The sequence below is a fragment of the Eriocheir sinensis genome, chromosome 5, assembly GCF_024679095.1.
Source record: "Eriocheir sinensis breed Jianghai 21 chromosome 5, ASM2467909v1, whole genome shotgun sequence".
NCBI classification, from domain to species: domain Eukaryota; kingdom Metazoa; phylum Arthropoda; class Malacostraca; order Decapoda; family Varunidae; genus Eriocheir; species Eriocheir sinensis.
Window position 1 is genome coordinate 26809498 of NC_066513.1, and position 22986 is coordinate 26832483.

At 45.7% G+C, this 22986-nt stretch overlaps 1 protein-coding gene across 1 annotated transcript in view; it reads right to left on the reverse strand.

Moving 5' to 3' along the window:
• Nucleotides 1–2739: 2739 nt before the first annotated feature.
• The window catches only part of LOC126985908 (uncharacterized), a 97251-nt gene continuing 77004 nt past the window's right edge, over nt 2740–22986 (reverse strand). Inside the window, exons 3-6 of the mRNA XM_050841461.1 lie at nt 9823–10060; nt 6683–7807; nt 5369–6528; nt 2740–5238 (exon numbers count right to left, since the gene is read on the reverse strand). Of these exons, the coding sequence (XP_050697418.1) occupies nt 4982–5238; nt 5369–6528; nt 6683–7807; nt 9823–10060 (2780 nt within the window). The 3' untranslated portion in view covers nt 2740–4981. The remainder of the gene's footprint in view (nt 5239–5368; nt 6529–6682; nt 7808–9822; nt 10061–22986) is intronic.

Below are 22986 nucleotides of genomic sequence, written 5' to 3' on the forward strand. Positions count from 1 at the left end.
CCTCCCCCGTTTAGGTTATTCGCCATTTCGTGTTTGCCTGTCCAATTAGCGCTCGTATCACCAAAAAATAAAAAGGTAAAAAAAAGTTCGAAAATTGAGTCGTGATATGGAAGTGGAATATTGTCCCAAATTAGATACTGATTAGCGTCCTTTCATTTTCACAGGAGTTGAGTTGCGTAGGAGTTCTGGGCATTTTCAGGGGTAATTTTATGACCCTGGTGGTAGTTTGACCCTTTTCCTCTACCGTGAACCTAAAAGATGCATTAGAACCCGATCAATCTCTTACTTGAGCTCTCCATTCCAGTATTTCTGTTTTGTATTGTTTTCCTGCTCTGCTTTGCGTACTAAATGGAAACGTGCGTACGAAATGGCGAAAAACACACCTCCAAAATATATCATAATGAATTTTTTTTGTCATAGATAATTCTGTTCCATAAACGTTGACTATTTTTTTTTTTTTGCTCGATATGTCTTTAACCTTCAAGTGTTTTTTTGATTTTCTGCTTTGCGTACTAAATGGAAAAGTGCGTACAAACTGGCATAAACACCCTCCAAAAACATATCATAATTTTTTTTTTGTCATAGATAATTCTGTTCCAACATTTTCCAGTCCGTCCACAAACAAACGCTGACAGTACTTTTTTGAGGGTGTGTTCAACCTTCATAATATTGTTCGATAGTGGGGTTTTTCTTTTTTCTCGTTTTTTAGGTTAGTTTTCCCTTCTCTTTTTCTCTTTTCAAATCCGTTTTCTCTTCTCTTCTTTTTTTTCCTTTTTGTATCCGTTTTCTCTTCTCTCTTCTTATGTTCGCCTTTTTTTTTTTTAGTGGGCCCCTTTTGTTCCCTTTTCTTTTTTTTCTGTTTTTCCTTTGATCCTTTTGTTCATGTAGTGTTTGGTTTATGCATTTCATCAAGCTTTGTTCATTGTTTTTTCATTCAATGCTTGCTTTCATTTTTTTTATATGGTTTTGTTGATTGATTTTTTCCATTATCTTTTTTTTTCCAGTGTCTTTCTTTTTATCCTGTTTTCATATAGTTTCCCTCGTGATTAAGTTTCGCTCCGGTTTTTTTTTTTTTCCTTTTCGATTTTCATAATTTGTCACACATTTTTATTTTTCCACTGTGCTTGTTTTCATTTATTTTTGTATTCCTTTGTGTATTCTTTTTTCCGCGTTGTCTCTTTTGTGTCTTTTTCCAGCGTCTTTTTTTATCCTGTTTTCATATAGTTTCTCTCGTAGTTTCTCTCGCTTCGCTTTTTTTTTCCTCTTCGGTTTTCATAATTTGTCACATATTCTCACCGGGTTTCTTTTTTCTTTTTTCCTCCTCGCACGTTTTCGAAATATTTTTAGAACACTGCCAATTTTCATTACTCCGCCAAGGCACAGAACTTCATATTTCTTTTGGTATTTCCTTCATCTTCCTGGATATATATCTTTTTGGTCCGTCATCGCTGTTTGACTATCCTTTTTTCTTTCCTTAACGTGTTTAGCGTCGTTGCCTCAGAGGTTAATAAATACCTTGATAATCCGCGTTAACTTTAGTATTGCCACGTCATTGTTCTTGTAAGGCTGCATTGCTTTTCTCTTCCTCTATGTTTATGTAGCTATGGGGCCATGGATGATATTTAAAGGTTAATCATTAGCCTTCCTCTGTTTTTTGTTGCCCCTGCAGATGACAGATTAAGTTTAAAGTCGTGCAGTTTAAAAATATATGAATCAAAACATTACCAGCCTCCTAGTAGTACATATCATATTAGTCTTCCATGCATACTGCTCGACTCTGCGGTGTTGAAATGAAAGGTTCGACAAGTTCATTTAGGTTTGTTTCTAATGCACGACAGACTAAATCATACATAATATAAGAGGTCATTTGTTTATATTTGCTTGCTTCTTTATCCACTCATCTGCTTGCTTGTTTAAGAGAGCCTGCTTTAGGACGCCAATATATATAGCTATTTCAGTACGTTTTAGTTTATTTCCGTTTGTCAAGTCTACGTCGTTTACTTCTCAAGATTCAATGAGGAAGAAATACAATAAAAAATTCTTGAATATGTCTTTGTGGTTGAGAGAGAAGAGAAGAGACGAGACAGACAGACAGATATACACACAGACAGACAGACAGACAGAGAGAGACAGACAGACAGAGACAGAGAGAGAGAAACGCCTCCACGCCTCTCAACCTGGTACCAAACTTTCAAAGAAAGAATCCACCTGTTATATATATAAAAAGAAAGTCGAGGAAAAGAATGAGAAAGGAACGTCTGTCTGTCAAGTGGATTTCGAGGCCTCAGGGCTGGAAGATCAGTCGACGCTGCTACCTCTGAATAATGCAAAAGTATCCCCTTGACCTCACCGCTGAAGGCTCCGTTTTCTTTCATGGCCTAACGTTATTGAACTTTCCAATGCTTTGTTTTGTTTGGTCTTTGCCTCTTTGACGTACATAAGATACCTTCCTTTTTTTTGTTTATTTATACATTCTTTAAGGTTCAACGATTGGTCTGTAATGTTTTTGTTTTTTCTTGTATTTTGAAGTATTTATTGCCATTTTTTTATGTTATTTCCATGAGTGTTTCTTTCGTTTTTGTTTAAATGTTGAATTCTTGGATGAAGGGATTCATCACTAATATAATTTTGTTTCTCTCTCTCTCTCTCTCTCTCTCTCTCTCTCTCTCTCTCTCTCTCTCTCTCTCTCTCTCTCTCTCTCTCTCTCTCTCTCTCTCTCTCTCTCTCTCTCTCCCTGACCTTTCCTCGCCTGGCCTTAACCTTTCCTTATAACCTGACCTCTGCTGTCGCTCTTTCCCTCCATATCTTTCTATCTATCTATCTATCTTTATATCTCTATCTATCTCTGTTATTCTTTCTATCTGTCTCTTCTCTTCAACTTTAATTTCTTTCCATGTTTCCCTTTAACATATTCCAACCTTCACTCTCCATCTTTCCCAACTCTCACTCTTCGTCTTTTCCTTTTAAGCTATTCACTTCCCTCTTCTTATCCTCCCTGTTCATTGGCCTGTCTCATTTTATCCTCCTGTTTTTCATCCAATTCCTTTCTTTAAGCTACATTTCTTCACTCACTTATACATAAAGACCTTTGATGTTACTTGACTAAAGATTTGCTACCCCCATATAACTTTTCTTCTTCATTAACTGATCTTATGTTTGTCTTAACCTATACGCTCCTTTCTCTTATCTACCTGGCCTTCATTATGTTTCCCAGGTATATAGAGGCTGAGGGCTTGTGTGTCGAGGGCTGGTGGGTCTTAGTGAGGGTGATTAGGGGGGACTGAGGGGGGCAGCAAGGGGGGGGGGACGGTTGGACAGGTGCACACAAGTTGCTAATTAGTGCACAGGTAATGAGGAAAGTTGACACACCTGCGTGGGACGGGACACGCATCAACCTCTTAATTTTTCACTTTTTCCTTCTTCTCCCATTTTCTTAACCTCCATTATTTTTCGTCATTTCTCTTTTCTTCTCTTCATTTTTCACTTTTTTCACTTTCTTCCTTTCTCGTTCATTTTTTCATCCTTCATTTATTTTTATTTTATTTTTTGTTTTTTTTTCTTTTCCTAGTTTTGTCTTTACGTAATTTTTCACGTTCTTCTTTCTTTAATTTTTTTACCCTCCAACTTTTCTTTATTTTCCATTTCTCTTTTCTTCTCTCCATTTTCGTCTTTAACTTCCCACTTTCTTTTTCCTTCCTCGTTCTTTTTCTCCTCCTCCTCCACCGCCGTTTTTTGTCATATCTCTTTTTCTTTCTCCATTTTCATCTTTAGCTGGAGTTTCCACGTTCTTCCTTTTTCTTTTTCTTATCCTCCAACTTTTTTATTGTCATTTCTCTTTTCCTCTCTTCATTTTCCTCTTTAAGTCTTCGTATGCTTCTTCCTTCTTCTCTTTTTCTTAATACTCGAATGTATGTAGTATTTTCATGTTCTATTAGTCTTTTTATATTTCCTTCTTTTTATTTTCTCTCTTTGTTCTTGCATAATTATTAGCTAAGGTGAACGCAGAATTATCATGGTATGGGTTGCTCTTATACTCCAATTGTTTTTTCCTTATTATTATTCATTTCATTATTTGGTATTTCTGTTTTTTCCGTTCTTTTCTATCTCCATTTTCCTCATTGTTTTTACATATCAGTTGGATACAGAATTACCTATGAGAGTTTTATTTTATTTTCATTCCTTTTAATTGATATATTTTTCCTTAATTGGGGGATGTGTTTATTTGTAGTTTCCATGAGTTTTTATTTTCATTTATTTTTTTACGCTTCAAAAGAATCGTTAAAATTCGGCAAAACGGCGAGACACAAAAACCGCAAAAAACACGTATGATAAAACTGGACTTTTTTTTTTCCTTTTTTTTTTATGTGTGTATGGTTGTTGTTGTATATACATGTAAAAAAATACAAGTGCAGTGTTGAAGTGAAGTATCCACATCGGAGAACAAACACCTACACACATTGCACTCCATCTGTTACGATAATGTGATAATGGTAACCAACCCGCAAAGTGTAGAAAACGGCGCGTTAGGAGGTGAAAGAATCGGTGGGGGGAGTTTGGCCTCTTCCTCGCCCCTCCTGAGCCGCGGACTGGGATGCGGGCTCTCTCCTTTCTGTCTCGTGGCTGCTGCTCCTTCTGGATGACTAGGCCGCGAGGAGTTCATGCTGGGGGGGTGGGGTATCGAGGAGGAACCACACACACACACATACACACACACACACACACACACACACACACACACACACACACGGACAGACACGCGCTCACACTCATACTCACGCTCACACACACACACACACACACACACACACACACACACACACACACACACACACACACACACACACACACACACACACACACACACAAACACAGCACCGGCCAAAGACGCATCCTTGGCCACACCCGTGAGAGAGATAGACACCGAGTCCCCCGCCCCGCCAGGAGTCACGCGCTGGACGCCGCACCGCCTGAGCAACGCACCTCAGACGGTCGTTTCAAAGTCCATGTCGGTGTAGTCGAGAGCATAGGCACTTAAGCTTTTCTCCTTCGGCGAGAGGAACGACTCCTGAGTGGACGCCCGCCTAGCGTCCAGCTGCCGCTTCTTGGCTTGGTGTCGGCGGTGGCGGCTGACGGCGGAGACGGTGATGGAGAGCAGCGTGAGCAGCGTCAGGCCGGCGATGATCAGGTACAGCCACGGCACACGCTCCATCAGGCAGTTGGCCACAGTTTCGTCGCTACCTGAGGGAGAGTGAGGGAGAGGTGAAGAAGGCGGAGGGGAAGAAGAGGCTTACGCAGTGCCGTGAGAAGCATCACTTCATGACACAGAACGTAGAAAAAGTGAGCCGGACTAGGCCGGTGGTTGCCTCACCTCGTGGACAGTGCTGGCGGCCGTCGCACCACAGCTCGGCGGGGATGCACGCCTGGATCTCCGGGCACAGCTCCCTGCACGGGGCCTGGTTCGTCTCCTCTTTCCATTCCTCGGCTGCCTCGTTGCCGGGCTGTCTCAGGAAGCGTCCCTGCTCTGGGAGGCTGCGGGGCGTCCACGTAGTGAGCCAGCGGAGGCGGATCATTGAGTCGCTCCGGGGTTGCCACGCCACCACCAGCGACGACTCGTGGCCGCTGGGCTCCCGCAGGTCCAGCTTGTAGATGTTGGACGTGTCGTCATCCTCCTCCTCTGCTGTCCCTGAAGCCTCCTCCTCTGGATCCTCGACGGCCCCGCTCTGGCTCGTGGCGCGCGAGCTGGGGGGCGTTGGCGGCCAGAAGAAGGTGATGGCGGCGGCGGGGTCTGCGGCGGGGCACACGCCCAGCACGGGGTCGGCCTGGCCCGGCACGTGAAAAAATAGCCGGGTGTCGGAGGCGCAGGTGCCGTTGTCAAGGCTGGCGCGGGGCAGCGTGAGGAAGAGGGCGTGTTTGGGCGGCGTCTTGAGGAGCCACGGGAAGCCCTCGCACTTGGCTTTGGTGTCCGAGGAGGAGGAGGAGGCCACCACCTCTCCCGCGGCGCCCGTCAGTACTCGCGTCGCCCCGATGCAGCCCGGCGCCTTTAGGAACTCGTAGGAGGCGTTGAAGGAATAGTGTGAGTAGTCCTCGTGGGTGAGCATGCCGTGGATGGTCATGTTGAGGGTGAGGTCTGGCCCGTGGGACTCCCTCGTCAGGGGAATGCCGTCCTGGGTGCAGACGCACGCCAGCGGCAGCTCCACGTCCGCCCACGGCCACTCGGACACCGCTAGGGACATGTGGCTTGGCGAGCCGGGCAGGCAGCGCAGCGCCTTGGTCTGGCGGTTCACCTCCCTGCGGCAGCTCGACGACCCCGTCTGCAGGGCGGTGATGGTGAGGCGCACCACCTGGTCCGGTGCCCCCAGGAGGCGCCACGAGCACGACACCGCAGCCCGCCCGCCCCGCCCGTACAGGAACACGTTCCGCGGAGCCGAGAAGGTGAATGTGCCGCGCTCCGCTCCGTCGCTGCGGATGACGCGCTGGCACGGGTCGCCCACCCATTCCCCGGCCTGCAGCCGGTCCACGAACTCGTACCTGGCGGGAGACTTTTCTTAGTGGTATACGGGGGAGAAAGTTGCATGAGAACAGTACTTAGTCATACGCTGAGGAAATGGAGGTAAAAGGATAGGAGAGCAAGGTTCCTGGAGTCAAACGAAGGCCCGGCGACCTCCGTTCAAATGGTTCTTACCTGAGGAGAAAAGAGACTTTGGTGATGATGCTCCCGTCCTCGAACAGCTGCAACACGCTGAGACTGTTGCCGGAGGACACGTAAGACTCGTTCCTACCGCAGGGCCGCACGGAGGCGTCCTCCCAGAGGCGGCGTGCGCGGTGGCAGGTGCGCAGCTCGGAGTCCCGGCAGTGGCGTGTGATGGGCGTTCCCTCTGGCCACTCCCCGTCGGCGATGGTGAGCTGCGTGGCGCACATCTTGCCCTGCAGCTTGGGCAGCTGCGTGATCCTGATGTAGTGGACGAAGGTGATCCACACCACCTGGCCGTGGGAGCCCAGGAACTGCCACACGCAGGTGGTGTTAGGCGGCACGCTGTGACTGGCGCCCTCCACCCAGCCGCTGCTGTTGTCGCTGCTGCGGATCACCACGCGGCAGTCGTCGCCGATGGCCTCCTGTGGGATGAACCGCGTCTCCGCCTTCAGTTCGAACCCCGCCAGGTGTGTCCACGGCATCTCGTGCAGCGGCTTGTCGAAGGCCGACGTAGTAAACTCTATGAGCACGTCCGGCCCCGAGGACACGATCTCCGGCACTGCGTCGCCGCGGCAGAAGGTGACCAACACGGGCGAGGTAGTGGAGTTGCCGTCGTACACACGCACGTAGTCACCCACGTAGTAGCAGTCCCCGTACAGCTTGAGGTGCCGCTCGGCCGTGTCGTGGGGCTGCGGCTGACTCTTGATGTGCACCTTGTGGCCGTCCACCTGGCTCAGGACGATGACGGGCCTGGTGTCGGGCGGCGCCTTGGTCTGCCGGAGGTGGTAGTAGCAGGTGGTGTTCCGCGGGTACATGCCGGGGAAGTTCGGGGACTGCACGTAGCACGGCTGCTGGTCGCAGTTGGAAAAGAAAGCGTTGCACACAGTGGTCTTGTCCCGCAGGCCCAGGTACTTTGGCGCGCTTTGCCGCCCGTAGCGCACCACTGCGTCCTCCCGCCGCAGGAACTTGTACGACATCTTGACGTAGAAACTCGGGAAGTCGTCGAGGGCGGTGAGGTCGTCGTCTGTGGGCAGCCGCGTGATGATGACCGACACGGAGGGCGTTTCGGAGTAGTATATAGCCAGGCCGAGGCCATCCCCGCACCAGTATCCCGGCCTGCAGGGGAGGGGAGAGATAGGGGGAGGGTGAGTGGCAGGGTTGCATGGTAAGGAAGCTTGTGGTGTGTGACGCACAACCACAACCACTAATCCTCAAGTCCACGACGTGCTCCATACGAGTTTTGGAGAAGAGAGAAGTAGCGGACAACAGCCAAAGGCAAAGAGGAGACGTCGACCGACCCTCAACTGAACTGGACTGACGAAAGAGCTCATGTATGGATTAGTGGATACAAGCAGTGTTCGTGGGTGGAATGGTGGACATAGGGAGACTTGATGGAATTAATTGTGAATAGAAGGATGGTTGGTGGATGATCTGGCCGATACGAAGAGGATTGATGGGTGGACTCGTGGACAGAGGGAAGGTTGGTAGATGAGTAGATATATAAGGAAATGAAATATATAAGGATACATCATGTTATAAGACAAGTGGTCCCTCCTCTACCCTTGCCTTTCTCACTGGAAGAGAAGACACAGATATTAATTAAGAAAACACGAATGTGAGGCAAAAAAAAAAAAAAAAAAGCAAAACGGAGCGAGAGCGCGAAATACTAAAGCAGTGAACCAACCCAAATATGTGTGTGTGTGTGTGTGTGTGTGTGTGTGTGTGTGTGTGTGTGTGTGTGTGTGTGTGTGCGTGTGTAGTGAGGCATGGGACAGCAGGGTGCTCGTGAGTCTTGCTGTGCACTGACCAACATTTTCTCGGCTACATTTATGCACGGTATCACGGAGCGGCGGCGGCAGAAGCAGTGTTCCCGGGGGCCTTGCTTGCAGTATTCATGGCAGGGCAGTGCGGGAGGTCTGCAGTGCGGGATGAAGCTAGGTCGGCACGGGGTGGGGATAGATGGGCAGGGGACTGGAGCTTGGCAGGCAGGTAGGCAGGAGTTAAGACCCCCTGCCTCCTCCCTCCTGTTCCCTGCCCCCTACCACACAGCCTTTCTCGGTTAGGTTTTGTTACCCTTGCATTACTAAAGGAAGAAGTGTGAATGGGCGTTGACTGTGTTGAGTTTTCTTGTTGAGACTCAAGGTATATTTGAGTCATTATTAACCGCATGGAAGTCTCTTGGCAACACGGGAAGTTCTGTGACGCCAACTGTCTGGGATTTCGTTACCAATTGCATAACTAAAGGAAATGATGGACGTCGCCTGTCTATAGGAAGAGGTTGTGATGTTGCTTTAACTTTCCTGTTACGACTCCATTACCAGGACCATTACGATCTCTCTGTTCATCCTGCTCAGACAAATGTTCGAACCGATCTTACTACATGGTTCACTATCCTCCTGGGCTGCAACAGTTCCTCTCTTTCTCCGCTACTATTACCTACTCTTGCTGTCGATCCATGAAGTCTACGGATATGACCTGCCATAGTTCACTTACTACCTAAAGTCGCCATAGTAGAAATTTCAAATGAGGTTACTACACTCAAGCAAAGCATCTCAACCCCATTGCCACGTCCTTACAGACACGCCCTTCCTCACAAAAGAACACACACACACACACACACACACACACACACACACACACACACACACACACACACACACATGCGCGACCAAGCGGGAATGCAACTCGGTGAACCTTAGTCCTAGCAAAGTCCCCCCTTGAGTCGGTGTGGGAGGAAGGGACGTTTTCTTTCGTGCCCTCCCACCTGGAAGCCAAGTAAGCCATCTGTTCAACATGCCCGAGGATCCTCTTACTGAAGCCTTCATGAGGAAAGAAAGCGTGAGAGAAAGAGAAACCTTCCTCCTCCTTTCCTTACCCGCCATTTCGTACCTCTAATCCACATTCTTCACCTGTAAATCCTTCTTTCTCACCTGCAAATTATCCTTCCTTACCTGTCTTTCCTTACTTATAAATCTTTCTTCACCTGTTAATCCTGTTCTCACATCTCCTTTACCTTCTCTCATCTTTCCTTTACCTGTCCTTTCTCATCTGTAATTCACACACCACTTGTAAATCCTTCTTTCACCTTTTCTTTACCTGTCTCGCCTCACTTCTTAACTTCCCCACTTCACCTGTAAATCCGCTGGTTCTCAATGATCTGCATGTGGCCGTGGGGACATCCGCGGTCCGTGTGGGAGATGAACTTGCCCAGCGTGAACTTGTTGAACGCGATCTGGATGAGGTCTCCGTGTTGTCCCCCGGCAGCCACCAGCGTCAGGTTACACACGGGGCCGCGGCGGGTCTTGAGCGGCCACAACACCTGCAGCTCGTACGTCTTGCCCACCGTACCGTAGTAGAGGCGGTTACACTCTGAGGGAAGGGAAGGAGAATGGCTGGGTGGTTGTAGTCTCTTCTTTGTGGGTGTTTATTAGGAAGACAAGTGTTGGAAAAAAGAAAGGTTAGATGTTGTTTTCTCTTTCCTTGTTGTTGTTGTTTGTTGAATGGTTGGGTGGTTGTAGTCTCTTCTTTGTGGGTGTTTATTAGGAAGACAAGTGTTGGAAAAAAGAATGGTTAGATGTTGTTTTCTCTCCTTCTTGTTGTTTATTAGGAAGACAAGTGCAGTGGAGAAGAAAAAAAGTTGGGTGGTTATAGTATCTCTCTCTCTCTCTCTCTCTCTCTCTCTCTCTCTCTCTCTCTCTCTCTCTCTCTCTCTCTCTCTCTCTCTCTCTCTCTCTCTCTCTCTCTCTCTCTCTCTCTCTCTCTCTCTCTCTCTCTCTCTCTCTCTCTCTCTCTCTCTCTCTCTCTCTGTTATGACCCTGGTAGTAGTATAACAAAGCTTCTGTAATACCATGAACGTGAAAAAACGCCCATACTCCGGTTAATCCCAGGCTCTTACGTTTGACAAGGCTTTCATAGGAGTTAGGGCATTGCCATGGGTAGTTTTATGACCTTGGTGGTAGTTTGACGAAGCCTCTGTACAATGAACGTGAAAAAACAGTCATGAGAACCCGACTAATCTCCCTTTCGGCCGGCATTCGGAAAGGGTTGATGTGGGAGGTGGAAGCGGCTGGGAATACCGACTGTAAACGCGGCCACAGCTCTCGTCTGCCACCACCCACACAGACCCCAGTTCCACCCAGGATGACTAACGCCTTGATTCACTGTGCAGGGATACGCAAGTGATGACATTGTTGACACTGCTTTTGATGTTACGTAAAGCAAAACGGAGCAGTCTGAACCGGACCTTAGTTACGTGAAAGAGAGAGAGAGAGAGAGAGAGAGAGAGAGAGAGAGAGAGAGAGAGAATGTGTGTTTCGGGCGACAACCAAGTTTTCTCAAAATTGTTTTCCAAGTGTTCCAGGCAGCGTCGTGAGTGAGTCTTATCTTGCTTGTAGTTTTCCTCCGTTCCTTTCCTTCACTTTCCTCTAGTACCTCCGTTCCCTCCCTTTTCCCTCTTCTCTCCCTACTTTCCTTTCTCCCTTCTTCCTTCCTTCCTTTACCTTCTTCTTTGCCTTTGTCCTCTCTTCTCCCTTCCTTTCCTCCCTTCCTTCACCTTCCTTTACCTCCAAACCCTCCCTTTTCCCTCTCTCCTCTCCCTTCTTCCCTTCCTTTCTCTTCCTTCCTTTCCTCCCTTCTTCCTTTCTTGTGCTTTTCGTTTTTCCTTTCTTCAATTTCTCAGTCTGTTTTTCATAGTGGAATAGATCTTCTCTCTCTCTCTCTCTCTCTCTCTCTCTCTCTCTCTCTCTCTCTCTCTCTCTCTCTCTCTCTCTCTCTCTCTCTCTCTCTCTCTCTCTCTCTCTCTCTCTCTCTCTCTCTCTCTCTCTCTCTCTCTCTCTCTCTCTCTCTCTCTCTCTCTCTCTCTCTCTCTCTCTCTCTCTCTCTCTCTCTCTCTCTCTCTCTCATCGTTAAGGTATTATTTTAACCTTGGAGGCAATATTCTGTTTTCCCTTCGTCCGTTCGCTCGTCGATAAATATTAAAGTGGACGTTAAACTCTAAACCGTCGTTGCCATCACAGTATGCGCGGGAAGGGAAAGGAAGGGAAGGGGCTCGCGTTACTTTTAAGAGGCCAAGAAGGTGACGTGGCAGGAATGCGTTATGTGTATGCAAGCAGGGGAAGCATACATTAGTCACCCCTGTAAAGTTGTATGCTGATGCTAAAAGGAAGAAAGGATGGGAATGATACTTAGGAGAATCACGTAAGACATTAGAACCTTGAAAAGTTACTGATGCTCAACGAATATAGTTGAAATATCAGTTATGAGAAACACACAAGATATTAGACCTCTTGAAAAGTTAAATACTGATGCTAATACGAATGCAGGATAGAAATTAATTAAGGGAAACATATAAAATAGCTACTTGTTGATGCTATAATGAATACAGGATAGAAATCTGAGTTAGGGGAAGCAAATAAGACATTAAACCTCTAGAAAAGTTAATTACCGATGCTAAAACGAATAAAGGGTATAAATAATTGTTAGGGGAAGGATACAAGTCATTAGCTCCCTCTTGAAAGCTAATTCTATACTGGTGCTGAAACGAACACAGTATAGAAAAAAACAGTTATAGGAAAGATACAAACATTAGACCCCCTTGAAACGTTATATACCTATGATGCTAAAACTATTGAAGGATTTAAATAATAGTTTCACACAGCTGTTCATCCTCCCTTTTAGTCTGGCTGATAAATGGGTACCTGGGGAAACTTAGGTAAGGTAATCAGTGGTAACCTGGATTTTACACCTGTCCTTTGTCCCGGGTAATGAGTTTTCGCTTACTATAGACTCAAGGGCCAGTGGTACGGAGATGAGCACCGAGGCCACGCGTATGACCTAACTTTACCTTTTGTTTATTCTTGTATTCCTTTCTCTTAAGCACGGACAGGTAAACAAGACATCCGTGCCTTTGAAAGTTACTGATGATAAAATTAAAGGAGAGAAACATTAATTTGTCTCTCGTATCTTGTATTCCCTTCTCTTCCCCTTCCATTAATTTATTGCCCTGTCTCCTTCCTTCTTCTTTCTCCTCCCTTCCCGTGTTTCTCTTCCATTGCGTTATTTACTCATATTTTAAGTGGTCATTTTCAGCCATTTGTCTTCTCTGTCTGTCTCGATAGCTGTCTGTCTTCATGTTTGTTGGTCTGTTCTCATGTATCTCCTTCCTTTCTTCTCCCTCCTTCCTTCCTTCCTTCCTTCCTTCCTTCCTTCCTTCCTTCCTTCTGTTCTTCTGTTCGTTCATTCATTCGTTCCTTCCTTTCTACCGGTTTTCTTTGTGTGTGTGTGTGTGTGTGTGTGTGTGTGTGTGTGTGTGTGTGTGTGTGTGTGTGTGTGTGTGTGTGAGTCATGAACTAAGCTGATCAGTGTCTCTCTCTCTCTCTCTCTCTCTCTCTCTCTCTCTCTCTCTCTCTCTCTCTCTCTCTCTCTCTCTCTCTCTCTCTCTCTCTCTCTCTCTCTCTCTCTCTCTCTCGATTAAATGGATGAATTATAAAGATAACCTATTCTTGGAATCTGCGGATCTTGTCCCCGAAGATAAATTGGCCGCATTAAGTTGGAGTTCGGAATTCACTTTTGTTCGTACCCGAATTATCTCTTCTTCTGTTCGTCGAGCAATTTACAGAAGGAGAAGGATTGTCAAGGCCTCGGAATACGTGTGCCTAGCGGGAAAACGGCGTGCATTTTCGGGAGGACGTGGGAAGGTTGTATGTGACGATGTTTTTCTTTGCTTGGAGTGATTGATATCCTCGTGTTCCTTTTCTTCTTTATCGCGTTGGGGAGGCGGTGACTGAGTGGTTAGTTTGCAGGCGTGGCGTGCAGGAGGACCAAGGTTCGCGTCCCGCTCGTCTCCACAAGCTGGGATTTTTTAGTCACCACCGAGTGGCCATAGACTACCCACATGCTGTCCAGAAGACCACCTATCAACCCTGACTCAAATTTTCTCTCTAAAAAGAGGATCATAGATGAGCCCAAGTGGGGTAGCATAAGTCAAACAAGATGACACCACTATAAACACTTGCCTGTACCACGAACGGGCTAGGGCAACAGGCCGAACGTAAAAAAAAAAAAAAAAAAAAAATGTATCGCTTCCGTCGCGTGGTAAAAAAAACTACGTGCATTTCCAAAGGGACATGGGAAGGCTGCATGTGGCTATGTCTTTATTTTCCTTGTATATACCATAACACTGAACAATTCGACTCACCATAGACACTAACGCAACTGGAATGAAGCAACAAGACTCTCTTTTACAAACATTTCGTCCCTACATCAAGCGAATCGCCTCTTCGCCTGCACCCTTCTCGTCCCATAACTGCACCCCATCGTTTCCACCCTTCCCTTCCCCTACGTTCCCTTTTCGTATGCATTGCGTTCATCACTGCATCACGGAATAGGCAGAAGGAGGAAGAGGGAAAAGGTAGACCGTGTATCATAGGTCCCTTGAGGTTTTGAATATGGAAATTTGCTTGAGAACCGATCATGGATGAAAATTCGTTGAGCCAGATATGTAAGACTGTCTAATGGAAGAGGACTTGTGGCAGTTATAAAATGAATCACTGCAGACTACAAAGGAGAGATATGCGACGAATGGGAATATATGTAACAATGAAGATATATGAGAGCTTACCAATGACGTGAATTCGAGGACTATGTAAGAGTTGACTAAAGGAAAAGGACTTGTGAGTAGTTATATAAGGCATCACTGTAGGCTACCAAGAAGAGGAGAGATTCGACTGAGAGGACTAAATGCGATAAGGAAATATATAACAATCTTTCAAAAATAATGAGATAGAAAAAAAGTAATGTAAATGAAGTCTACACCAGAACGCTTGACTGAATTTCGTGTATAATGTAAGAATCAAAGTCGAAAAACAACAAATAAAAACACAAAAACAATATTAATAATTTTACTGAAACCACCAACACCTCCTCCTTTTCCTCCTTCTCAATTTCTTCTCTTCCTCTTCCTCCTCCTCCTCCTTCTCCTCCACGGTTTATAATCCGTTGGTAAGACATGATTAGTGTTTTTCGCTGTGTTGCTATTTTTGCTGCGTCAAGTGTCTGAAATGTTTCTTTTTATTGCGAGGCGAAAGAAGCAATACCCGCCTGCCTGTGTGTGTGTGTGTGTGTGTGTGTGTGTGTGTGTGTGTGTGTGTGTGTGTGTGTGAGTGTGGGTGTTTGGGTGTGTGTGCGTGTGCGTGGGCGTGAGAGACAGCGTTTTGTTCCAGAGTATTCATGCAAACTTTACCGAGAAGCGTCCGCCCCAGGAGAGGAAAGAGAAGGAAAAGGAAAAAAAAAGAAATAAAAATCGAACTTGCTAACTTTGACGTATCGCACAAAACTTGAAGTGAGAGATAAAGACCGATGAAAAAATATAGAAGGAAAGAAAGCGACAGGAACACAGTGTTGAGAGAGAGAGAGAGAGAGAGAGAGAGAGAGAGAGAGAGAGAGAGAGAGAGAGAGAGAGAGAGAGAGAGAGAGAGAGAGAGAGAGAGAGAGAGAGAGAGAAGAGAGAAGAGAAGAGAAGAGTAGATAAGGGAAGGGAAGTTAGGGAAAAGAAAGGAAAGGAAAGGAAGGGAAAGGAAATGAGAGGAAAGGAATGGAAAGGAAAGGAAAGGAAAGAGAAGAGAAAAACGAGAGAGTGAGAATGAGAAGGAGAACGAGAACGAAAAACAACACAAAAAAACAAATTACATTATTACATCTATTACTACGTTCTTCTCAGCTGTTAAGTGGGAGGGAACGGAGATGAAGAGGAGGTAAGAAAGGGAATATGAGGGCCACCTGTACCTCTTAGTGTGCCTGGAATCGGTGTAGTTGAAGGGAAAAGTTTACCCAGGGGGCGGGAGAGCCTGCGGGGGACGGGGCAATCCACCCTGAGGGACCCCGTGTTGAAAAGGCCGGAGGAGGGCTAAAACTTTTTGTGTCGTGTTGTTGCTTTGAGCCAGGGCGCGTGAGAGAGAGAGAGAGAGAGAGAGAGAGAGAGAGAGAGAGAGAGAGAGAGAGAGAGAGAGAGAGAGAGAGAGAGAGAAGAGAAGAGAAGAGAAGAGAAGGGTAGTAAAGGGAAGGGAAGGGAAAAGGAGAGAAGAGGAAGAAAGGAAAGGAAAAAGAAAAGGAAAGAAGAGAATGAGAGAGAGAGAGAGAAAAATAAAAAGAGAAAGAGGAGGTATTTAAGATAGTAATTTTCATAATAAAACAACCATTAGTCTGTGAAAGTCTTAGGAAAAAATGACGATATTTTCACTAACATGAATAATCGCTGAGAGAGAGAGAGAGAGAGAGAGAGAGAGAGAGAGAGAGAGAGAGAGAGAGAGAGAGAGAGAGAGAGAGAGAGAGAGAGAGAGAGAGAGAGAGAGAGAGAGAGAGAGAGAGAAACACGTCCCAAACTTGATATTATCAGCTCAAACATGCCTCCCTCTTCCTCCATAGCCCTCCCCCCTCCCCTTCCCCTCTTCCCCCCATTACCACACTCAACGCAACAAACACCCCCTCTATCCGTGCCTATAACCCTTCACAAACAGCTCTAATTCAATACAAAACAATAACAATAATAATGATAATAATAACAGCAGTGCCCCACCATCCCCCGCCCCTACGTCCCATGAAGCCGCTAAATTATATAACAGCAGCGCCTCGTCCCGTGAAGCCGATAAATCTACACGTATACATCAATGCCATTATCCTTTAGTGATATGGGCGGGCGGTTTTTAAATGGGGTTTTAAATAAGGTCAACACGAGTCTCTCCCCTTTAAACCCGCCGTTGCCCTGCTCTGTTGGGTACATAAACACACATACATATATACGTACATTCATACATACATACATACATACTTATATACATACACGCAGATTGTACGGTTAAGCTTAAGAATGATCTCGTGTGGATGTGTTTAAGTGAGTTAGTGTGAGAGAGAGAGAGAGAGAGAGAGAGAGAGAGAGAGAGAGAGAGAGAGAGAGAGAGAGAGAGAGAGAGAGAGAGAGAGAGAGAGAGAGAGAGAGAGAGAGAGAGAGAGAGAGAGAGAGAGAGAGAGAGAGAGAGAGAGAGAAGCTCGATGAAAATAAATAGATCGATAGATAGACAGACAGACAGACAGACAGACAGATTTAATAGTTATTGAAATATAGAAAAAGCTTGCAACAAAAAAGATAAACACACACACACACACACACACACACACACACACACACACACACACACACACACACACACACACACACACACACACACACACACACACACACACACACACACACGCACACAGCTTACATAGGCGCCTCCCGTCCTCGGCTGGCCACGGTAAACATTCAATACAATTTCTCTTTGAAGTAAACTTGCCAAGACATTTTCCTCCTCCTCCTCCTCCTCCTCTTCCTCCTCCTCCTTTTCCTCTTCCTCCTTTTCCTTCTCCTCCTCTTCCTCCTTCTCCACCCTCTCTTTCTCGTCATCCTCCTCCTCCTCCCCCTCCTTCTCCTCTTTCTCTTTTTCCTCCTCCTTCTCCTCCTCCTCCTCCTCCTCCTACTCCTCCTCCCCTTCCGTCCTGAGATCGCTGCGGGGTTGAGTTTTTCTTTTGTTGTTGTTTTTGTTGTTGTTGGTGTTTTTTCTTCGTTTTTATTGTTATTTTTTTTTCGAGGTTGTTGTTTTGATTTTTTTTTTTGTCTTTTTAGTCGGATGTCAAGTTGTTTCTTTTAGTCTTTTGTTAAAGTTTATTTATTTATTTATTTTGTTTATTCTTTTGCATTCAGCTATACTGTTCAGGTGTGCGTTCGTTTGTGTGTTTCTTTTTTACTGTTTTATCATTCTGTATATTTATTAAAAGAAGCAGAACCAGCAAAAACAGAACACACACACACACACACACACACACACACACACACACACACACACACACGGTAAGCAAAATTTTCTCATGTTTTTCCTTTCACAACTTGAGACGCTGAGTGATAGCGATAAACTTTACAACCTCTCTCTCTCTCTCTCTCTCTCTCTCTCTCTCTCTCTCTCTCTCTCTCTCTCTCTCTCTCTCTCTCTCTCTTCTTCTTCTTCCTCCTCCTCTTCTTCCTCCTCCTTCTCCTCCTCCTCCTCTTTCTCCTCCTCCTGTGCATCTTAAAATTGCACATCACTGATCGTTTTATATTTTCATATCTTCAAGGCTTCTTCGTCTTTCTTCCTCTTCCTCCTCCTCCTCATCTTCTTCTTCCTCCTCCTCCTCCTCTTCTTTCCCTTCTTACCTATTTAGAAACTGAACTTAATGATCGTGTACCAGTCTCTCCCTGTCTTCCTCCTCCTCCTTCTCCTCCTCCTCCTCCTCCTCCTCCTGAACCCATCTAGGACACAGAGGCCATTTAAGGAGAAGGAGGGAGACATGTAGCGTGTAAGGGGAGGTGACACTAGGAGTAAGTGGCGTCCGGGGTTAACAAAGGGTCCATCAGAGTGCCGTAAAGGGGTTCAAGGGGGATGGAGGGGGCGCTAGAGGGCATGCAGGGGCGTTCAGAGTGCTTTAAAGGAGGATCAAGGGGAGGGCAGGAGGAGACAGAGGCATTTAAGGGGTAAGAAAGGGGCGTTCTGAGTGCCTTAAAGGGGGATCAAGGGGAGGGCAGGGGGAGACAGAGGCATTTAAGGGGTAAGAAAAGGGCGTTCAGAGTGCCTTAAAGGGGGATCAAGGGGAGAAAGAGGCATTTAGAAGGTAAGAAAGGGGCGTTCAGAGTGCCTTAAAGGGGGATCAAGGGGAGGGCAGGGGGAGACAGAGGCATTTAAGGGGTAAGAAAGGGGCGTTCTGAGTGCCTTAAAGGGGGATCAAGGGGAGGGCAGGGGGAGACAGAGGCATTTAGAGGGTAAGAAAGGGGCGTTCAGAGTGCTTTAAAGGGGGATCAAGGGGAGGGCAGGGGGAGACAGAGGCATTTAAGGGGTAAGAAAGGGGCGTTCAGAGTGCCTTAAAGGGGGATCAAGGGGAGGGCAGGGGGAGACAGAGGCATTTAAGGGCATTTAGGAGCAGTGACTAACGTTTTTTTTTTTTCATATTTGTTTCCTTTTTTATGCCCTTGAACTAACTCCTTTGCTGTAAAAAAAAAAGAAAAAAAAGAAGAAGTGCCGTAAAAGGAGACCAGAGTGGGATTTAAAGGGGCAAAGGGAAACACTGGGAGAAGGTTAAGCGTTATGGGTCTATAAAAAGTAGATAAAAAAAAATAGTTAACAATAAAAAATGTGACAGCAAAAGAGAAAGAAAGGACAGTCTGGGATGGATGGGTGGATTTGTTTTTATGTATATTTGAGGAAGGGTCTTGTATCTGTAGGAATGTATGTCAGTCTAGTTGTCTGTCCCTGTCTGTCTGTTTGTCTGTTCCTCTGTTTTTTTAATGTCTGTCTGTATGTCTGTATGTAAGTCTTATTCACTCTCTTATAGGTCGACTCTGCTCTCTTTCTCTCTGTCTCTTCTACTCTCATTCATTCATTCATTCATTCTTTTTCTTTCCTTCCCTTCTTTCTTCCTTTCTTTCCCTCCTTTCTTTCTTTCCCTCTGTGTATCTGTCTATGTATATCTCTCTTTCTCTCTGTCTCCCTCTCCCTCTCCCTCTCCCTCTCTCCGTCTGATGGGTTCTCCTTCACACTAATGAGGTTAGATTCCACGTCAGAGCCACGAATTCCAATGTCTTGCCGGCCGGCCCACCTGAACCCTTGATCTTGTTATTGTTCTGAGTGTGTCATTGCTTCTCGCGCTCACCTGGGACCTCCCTTACCTGCTCTCCCGCATCTTAATTGGACTTTCCCTGGCCTTGTAACTTCGTGTGCACCATCTCAGTCAGTCACTAGCACTCATAAGAAAGGTGGAAGAAAAGGTCGTAAGATGGAAAATAATAGTTAGGTGTGATATTGATAAGCTTAACTTTTTGGACAGTACCTTATATCTCATACTTATATCTATACTAAATATGTAAGTTTTTTTTTACAACAAAGGAGACTGCTCAAGGGCATAAAAAAAGGAAACAATGATAAAAAAAAAAACATAAAAAAAGCCCTCTAAAAAAAGCCATTTCACTTACCGGCACGTAGTTATAGGAAGGAAGGAAGGAAGGAAAGGTCGTAAGCTGGGATACTGGGCTAAGAAATAAAAGCATGTTGTATATTGATAATGATTTCTTGTTCGGCAATATATCGTTTTCATACCTTCAATCAGTTCAGCCAATCCTTGAGCCAGTCAGCCAGTCAGTTGGTCATTTGGTTAGTTTCCCAGCCGCTCAGTTAGCCATTCATCCAGTTAATCAGTCATTCAGTTAGTAAATCGGTCGGCCAGTCACACATCAGTCAGTCATCCGGTTAGTCAGTTAGTAATACAATCATTTAGTCAGCCATAAATTCAATCAGTCAGCCAGTTACCTAAATAGTCAGTAAATCAGTCAGTTAGTTATTCATTTAGCTTGGTAATCAGGTCTGTCTATCACTTAGCTAGTCAGTCAGGTTAGTCATATACTGTCAGGTTAAAAAGTGTCAAATTCGTAGAGCCCAACGTTGGAGGATGAAAACATGACCTTAATTTCCTAGTGGACAAACGGTGCTGCATTTTACTTTCACGGCGCGTCGACCCGTTCTTTTTACTAGGTTTAATTTTCATTACTCTCACGGATAGGATCGTGTTGGGCCAGGCTATGTTTCTTTAAGTGGTTAGTCAGCGGCATTTTCAGCGACGTCGTGCGAGAGAGAGAGAGAGAGAGGAAGCTTTCGGTAAACACATTTGCATCACGAAAATTATGTATGTTGTCACACCGTAAAGAACAACCTGGACTCTGTGTGTGTGTGTGTGTGTGTGTGTGTGTGTGTGTGTGTGTTTGCCACTGTAAACATAATTATACTGAAAAAAAAACTACGTAATGGTGTCACCCTTACTTACTGGGCGCTCGTGTGTGTGTGTATGTGTGTGTGTGTGTGTAGATGTGTGGGCGGGCAGGGAGTGGCAGCAGTGGGCGTATGTGTTTGTGTGTGTGTGTGTGTGTGTGTGTGTGTGTGTGTGTGTGTGTGTGTGTGTGTGTGTGTGTGTGTGTGTGTGTGTGTGTGTGTGTGTGTGTGTGTGGGCGGCCTGGGACTCTGCATTGCGCGGGTAAAGTGGATAGACCAAGACCTGGAGAGAGAGAGAGAGAGAGAGAGAGAGAGAGAGAGAGAGAGAGAGAGAGAGAGAGAGAGAGAGAGAGAGAGAGAGAGAGAGAGAGAGAGAGAGAGAGAGAGAGAGAGAGAGAGAGAGAGAGAGAGAGAGAGAGAGAGAGAGAGATCCTATGTGTGTTTGTGTGTGTTTCTTTGTGTGTGTGTGTGTCCAGCCCACAACCAACCGCTGACGTGAACCTTGTGAAAGAAAGAATGAACGAGGAGGTGGAGGAGGAATAATAATAAGGAGGAGGAGGAGGAGGAAGAAGAAGAAGAAGAAGAAGAAGAAGAAGAAGAAGAAGAAGAAGAAGAAGAAGAAGAGGAGGAGAAGTAATTATAAACGGAGTAGGAGGAGGAAGAAGAACAGGAAAGAAAACAAGAACTAGAAGCAGAACAAGAAAAAGAGCAATTGAAGTAAAAGGAGGATGAGGATGAGGAGGAGAAGGAGAGGAAAGAAAAATAACACAAGGAAACTAACCAATAAAACACGGGACATAAAGAAATAGAAGAGTAATAGGAGAAAGAGGAGAAGGAGGAGGAATAGGAACAAAAACAAGAAAAGGAAAAAGAAAACAACAAAAAACGAGGGAGGTTGAAGGACGCTGAAAAAGAAAAAAACACAAACAAAATAACCAATAAAACGGGGAACAGACGAAAAGGAATATAAGAGAAACGGACAGGGGACAAGAACAGGGCCGCAAAACAACGACAAAAACAACAAAAGTAAACAAACGATTACAACAAAGGGGAAGAATGCGAAACGTGGGAGAGCAAAGAGATGAAAATGTGAAAGAGGGAGAGAAAAAGAGGAGGAGGAGGAGGAGATACAGGAAGGAGATGAGGTAACGGAGAAGACAGAGGAAACATGGAAACACGGACGAGCAGCCAGCAGAAAGTCGATTGGCTATATTAATCAATCCGTCAGCCATAGGAGTTACCCACGGGCAGGATTAAAGTACATCCTTACCATCTCCCTCCCATCTTACCGTCTCTACCCTTATCATACCCCTTCTACCTCCTTACCGACCCCTTACTAAATCCCTTCCACCTGACTATTCACTCCCTTCCTCTGACGTTTGATGACCTCACATAACCCTGCTGGAAAGGTCAAGGGTCACGTCTCCATTAACCCACTCTTGCTGCTTCCTCCTCTTCCTCTTCCTCTTCCTCTTATTTCTCTTTCTCGTCGTCCTCGTCCTCGTCTTCCTCCTCCTCGTTCTCTTTATCCTCCTCCTCCTACTCCTCCTCCTCCTCTCCCCCGGCGTTAAGAGGAAGGGCGTTGGGCGTGCTAAATGAGTTCACAAGTCTCGTTTGAATGTATTTTTCTTAATTTTTTTTATATGAGAAGTTGCTGAATTTAATAACCGTCACTTGTTATTCTGTTTATTTTTATTATTTTTATATGTAACACTGTGTTGGGGGTGTTGCGGAAGGGCGAGGAATGTGTTGCAAGGTATTTTCGAAGGCCCAAACTATATTCAACTATCGAGGGGAAGTTTTTGGGTCATATTCTGCAACATTTCAGCGCCCGACCACAAACATTTGACAAGGATTTCTTATGAGTTACGTGTGAGCGTTTACAGCGACGTCGTGCGAGAGAGAGAGAGAGAGAGAGAGAGAGAGAGAGAGAGAGAGAGAGAGAGAGAGAGAGAGAGAGAGAGAGAGAGAGAGAGAGAGAGAGAGAGAGAGAGAGAGAGAGAGAGAGAGAGAGAGAGAGAGAGAGAGAGAGAGAGAGAGAGAGAGAGAGAGAGAGAGAGAGAGAGAGAGAGAGAGAGAGAGAGAGAGAGAGAGAGAGAGAGAGAGAGAGAGAGAGAGAGAGAGAGAGAGAGAGAAAGCTTACGGTAAACACATTTGCATCAAGAAAATTATGTATATTATTGTCACACTGTAAAGAACATGGACTCGCTCTGTGTGTGTGTGTGTGTGTGTGTGTGTGTGTGTGTGTGTGTGTGTGTGCCTGTGTGTGCCTGTGTGTGACCCTGGTATAGTTTGGCAAATCATCTGTACCCTGAACATGAAAATTCACCCAATAAGAAGATAGATAAAGGGCTTCATACAGTTACGGAGGGTACTGTCATATATGTTAAGCCTAGTTAGAATACACATACAGTCACACCGTTTCAGACAGTCAGACAGTATTCAGACAGTCATAAGTACAGTCAGAATACATGA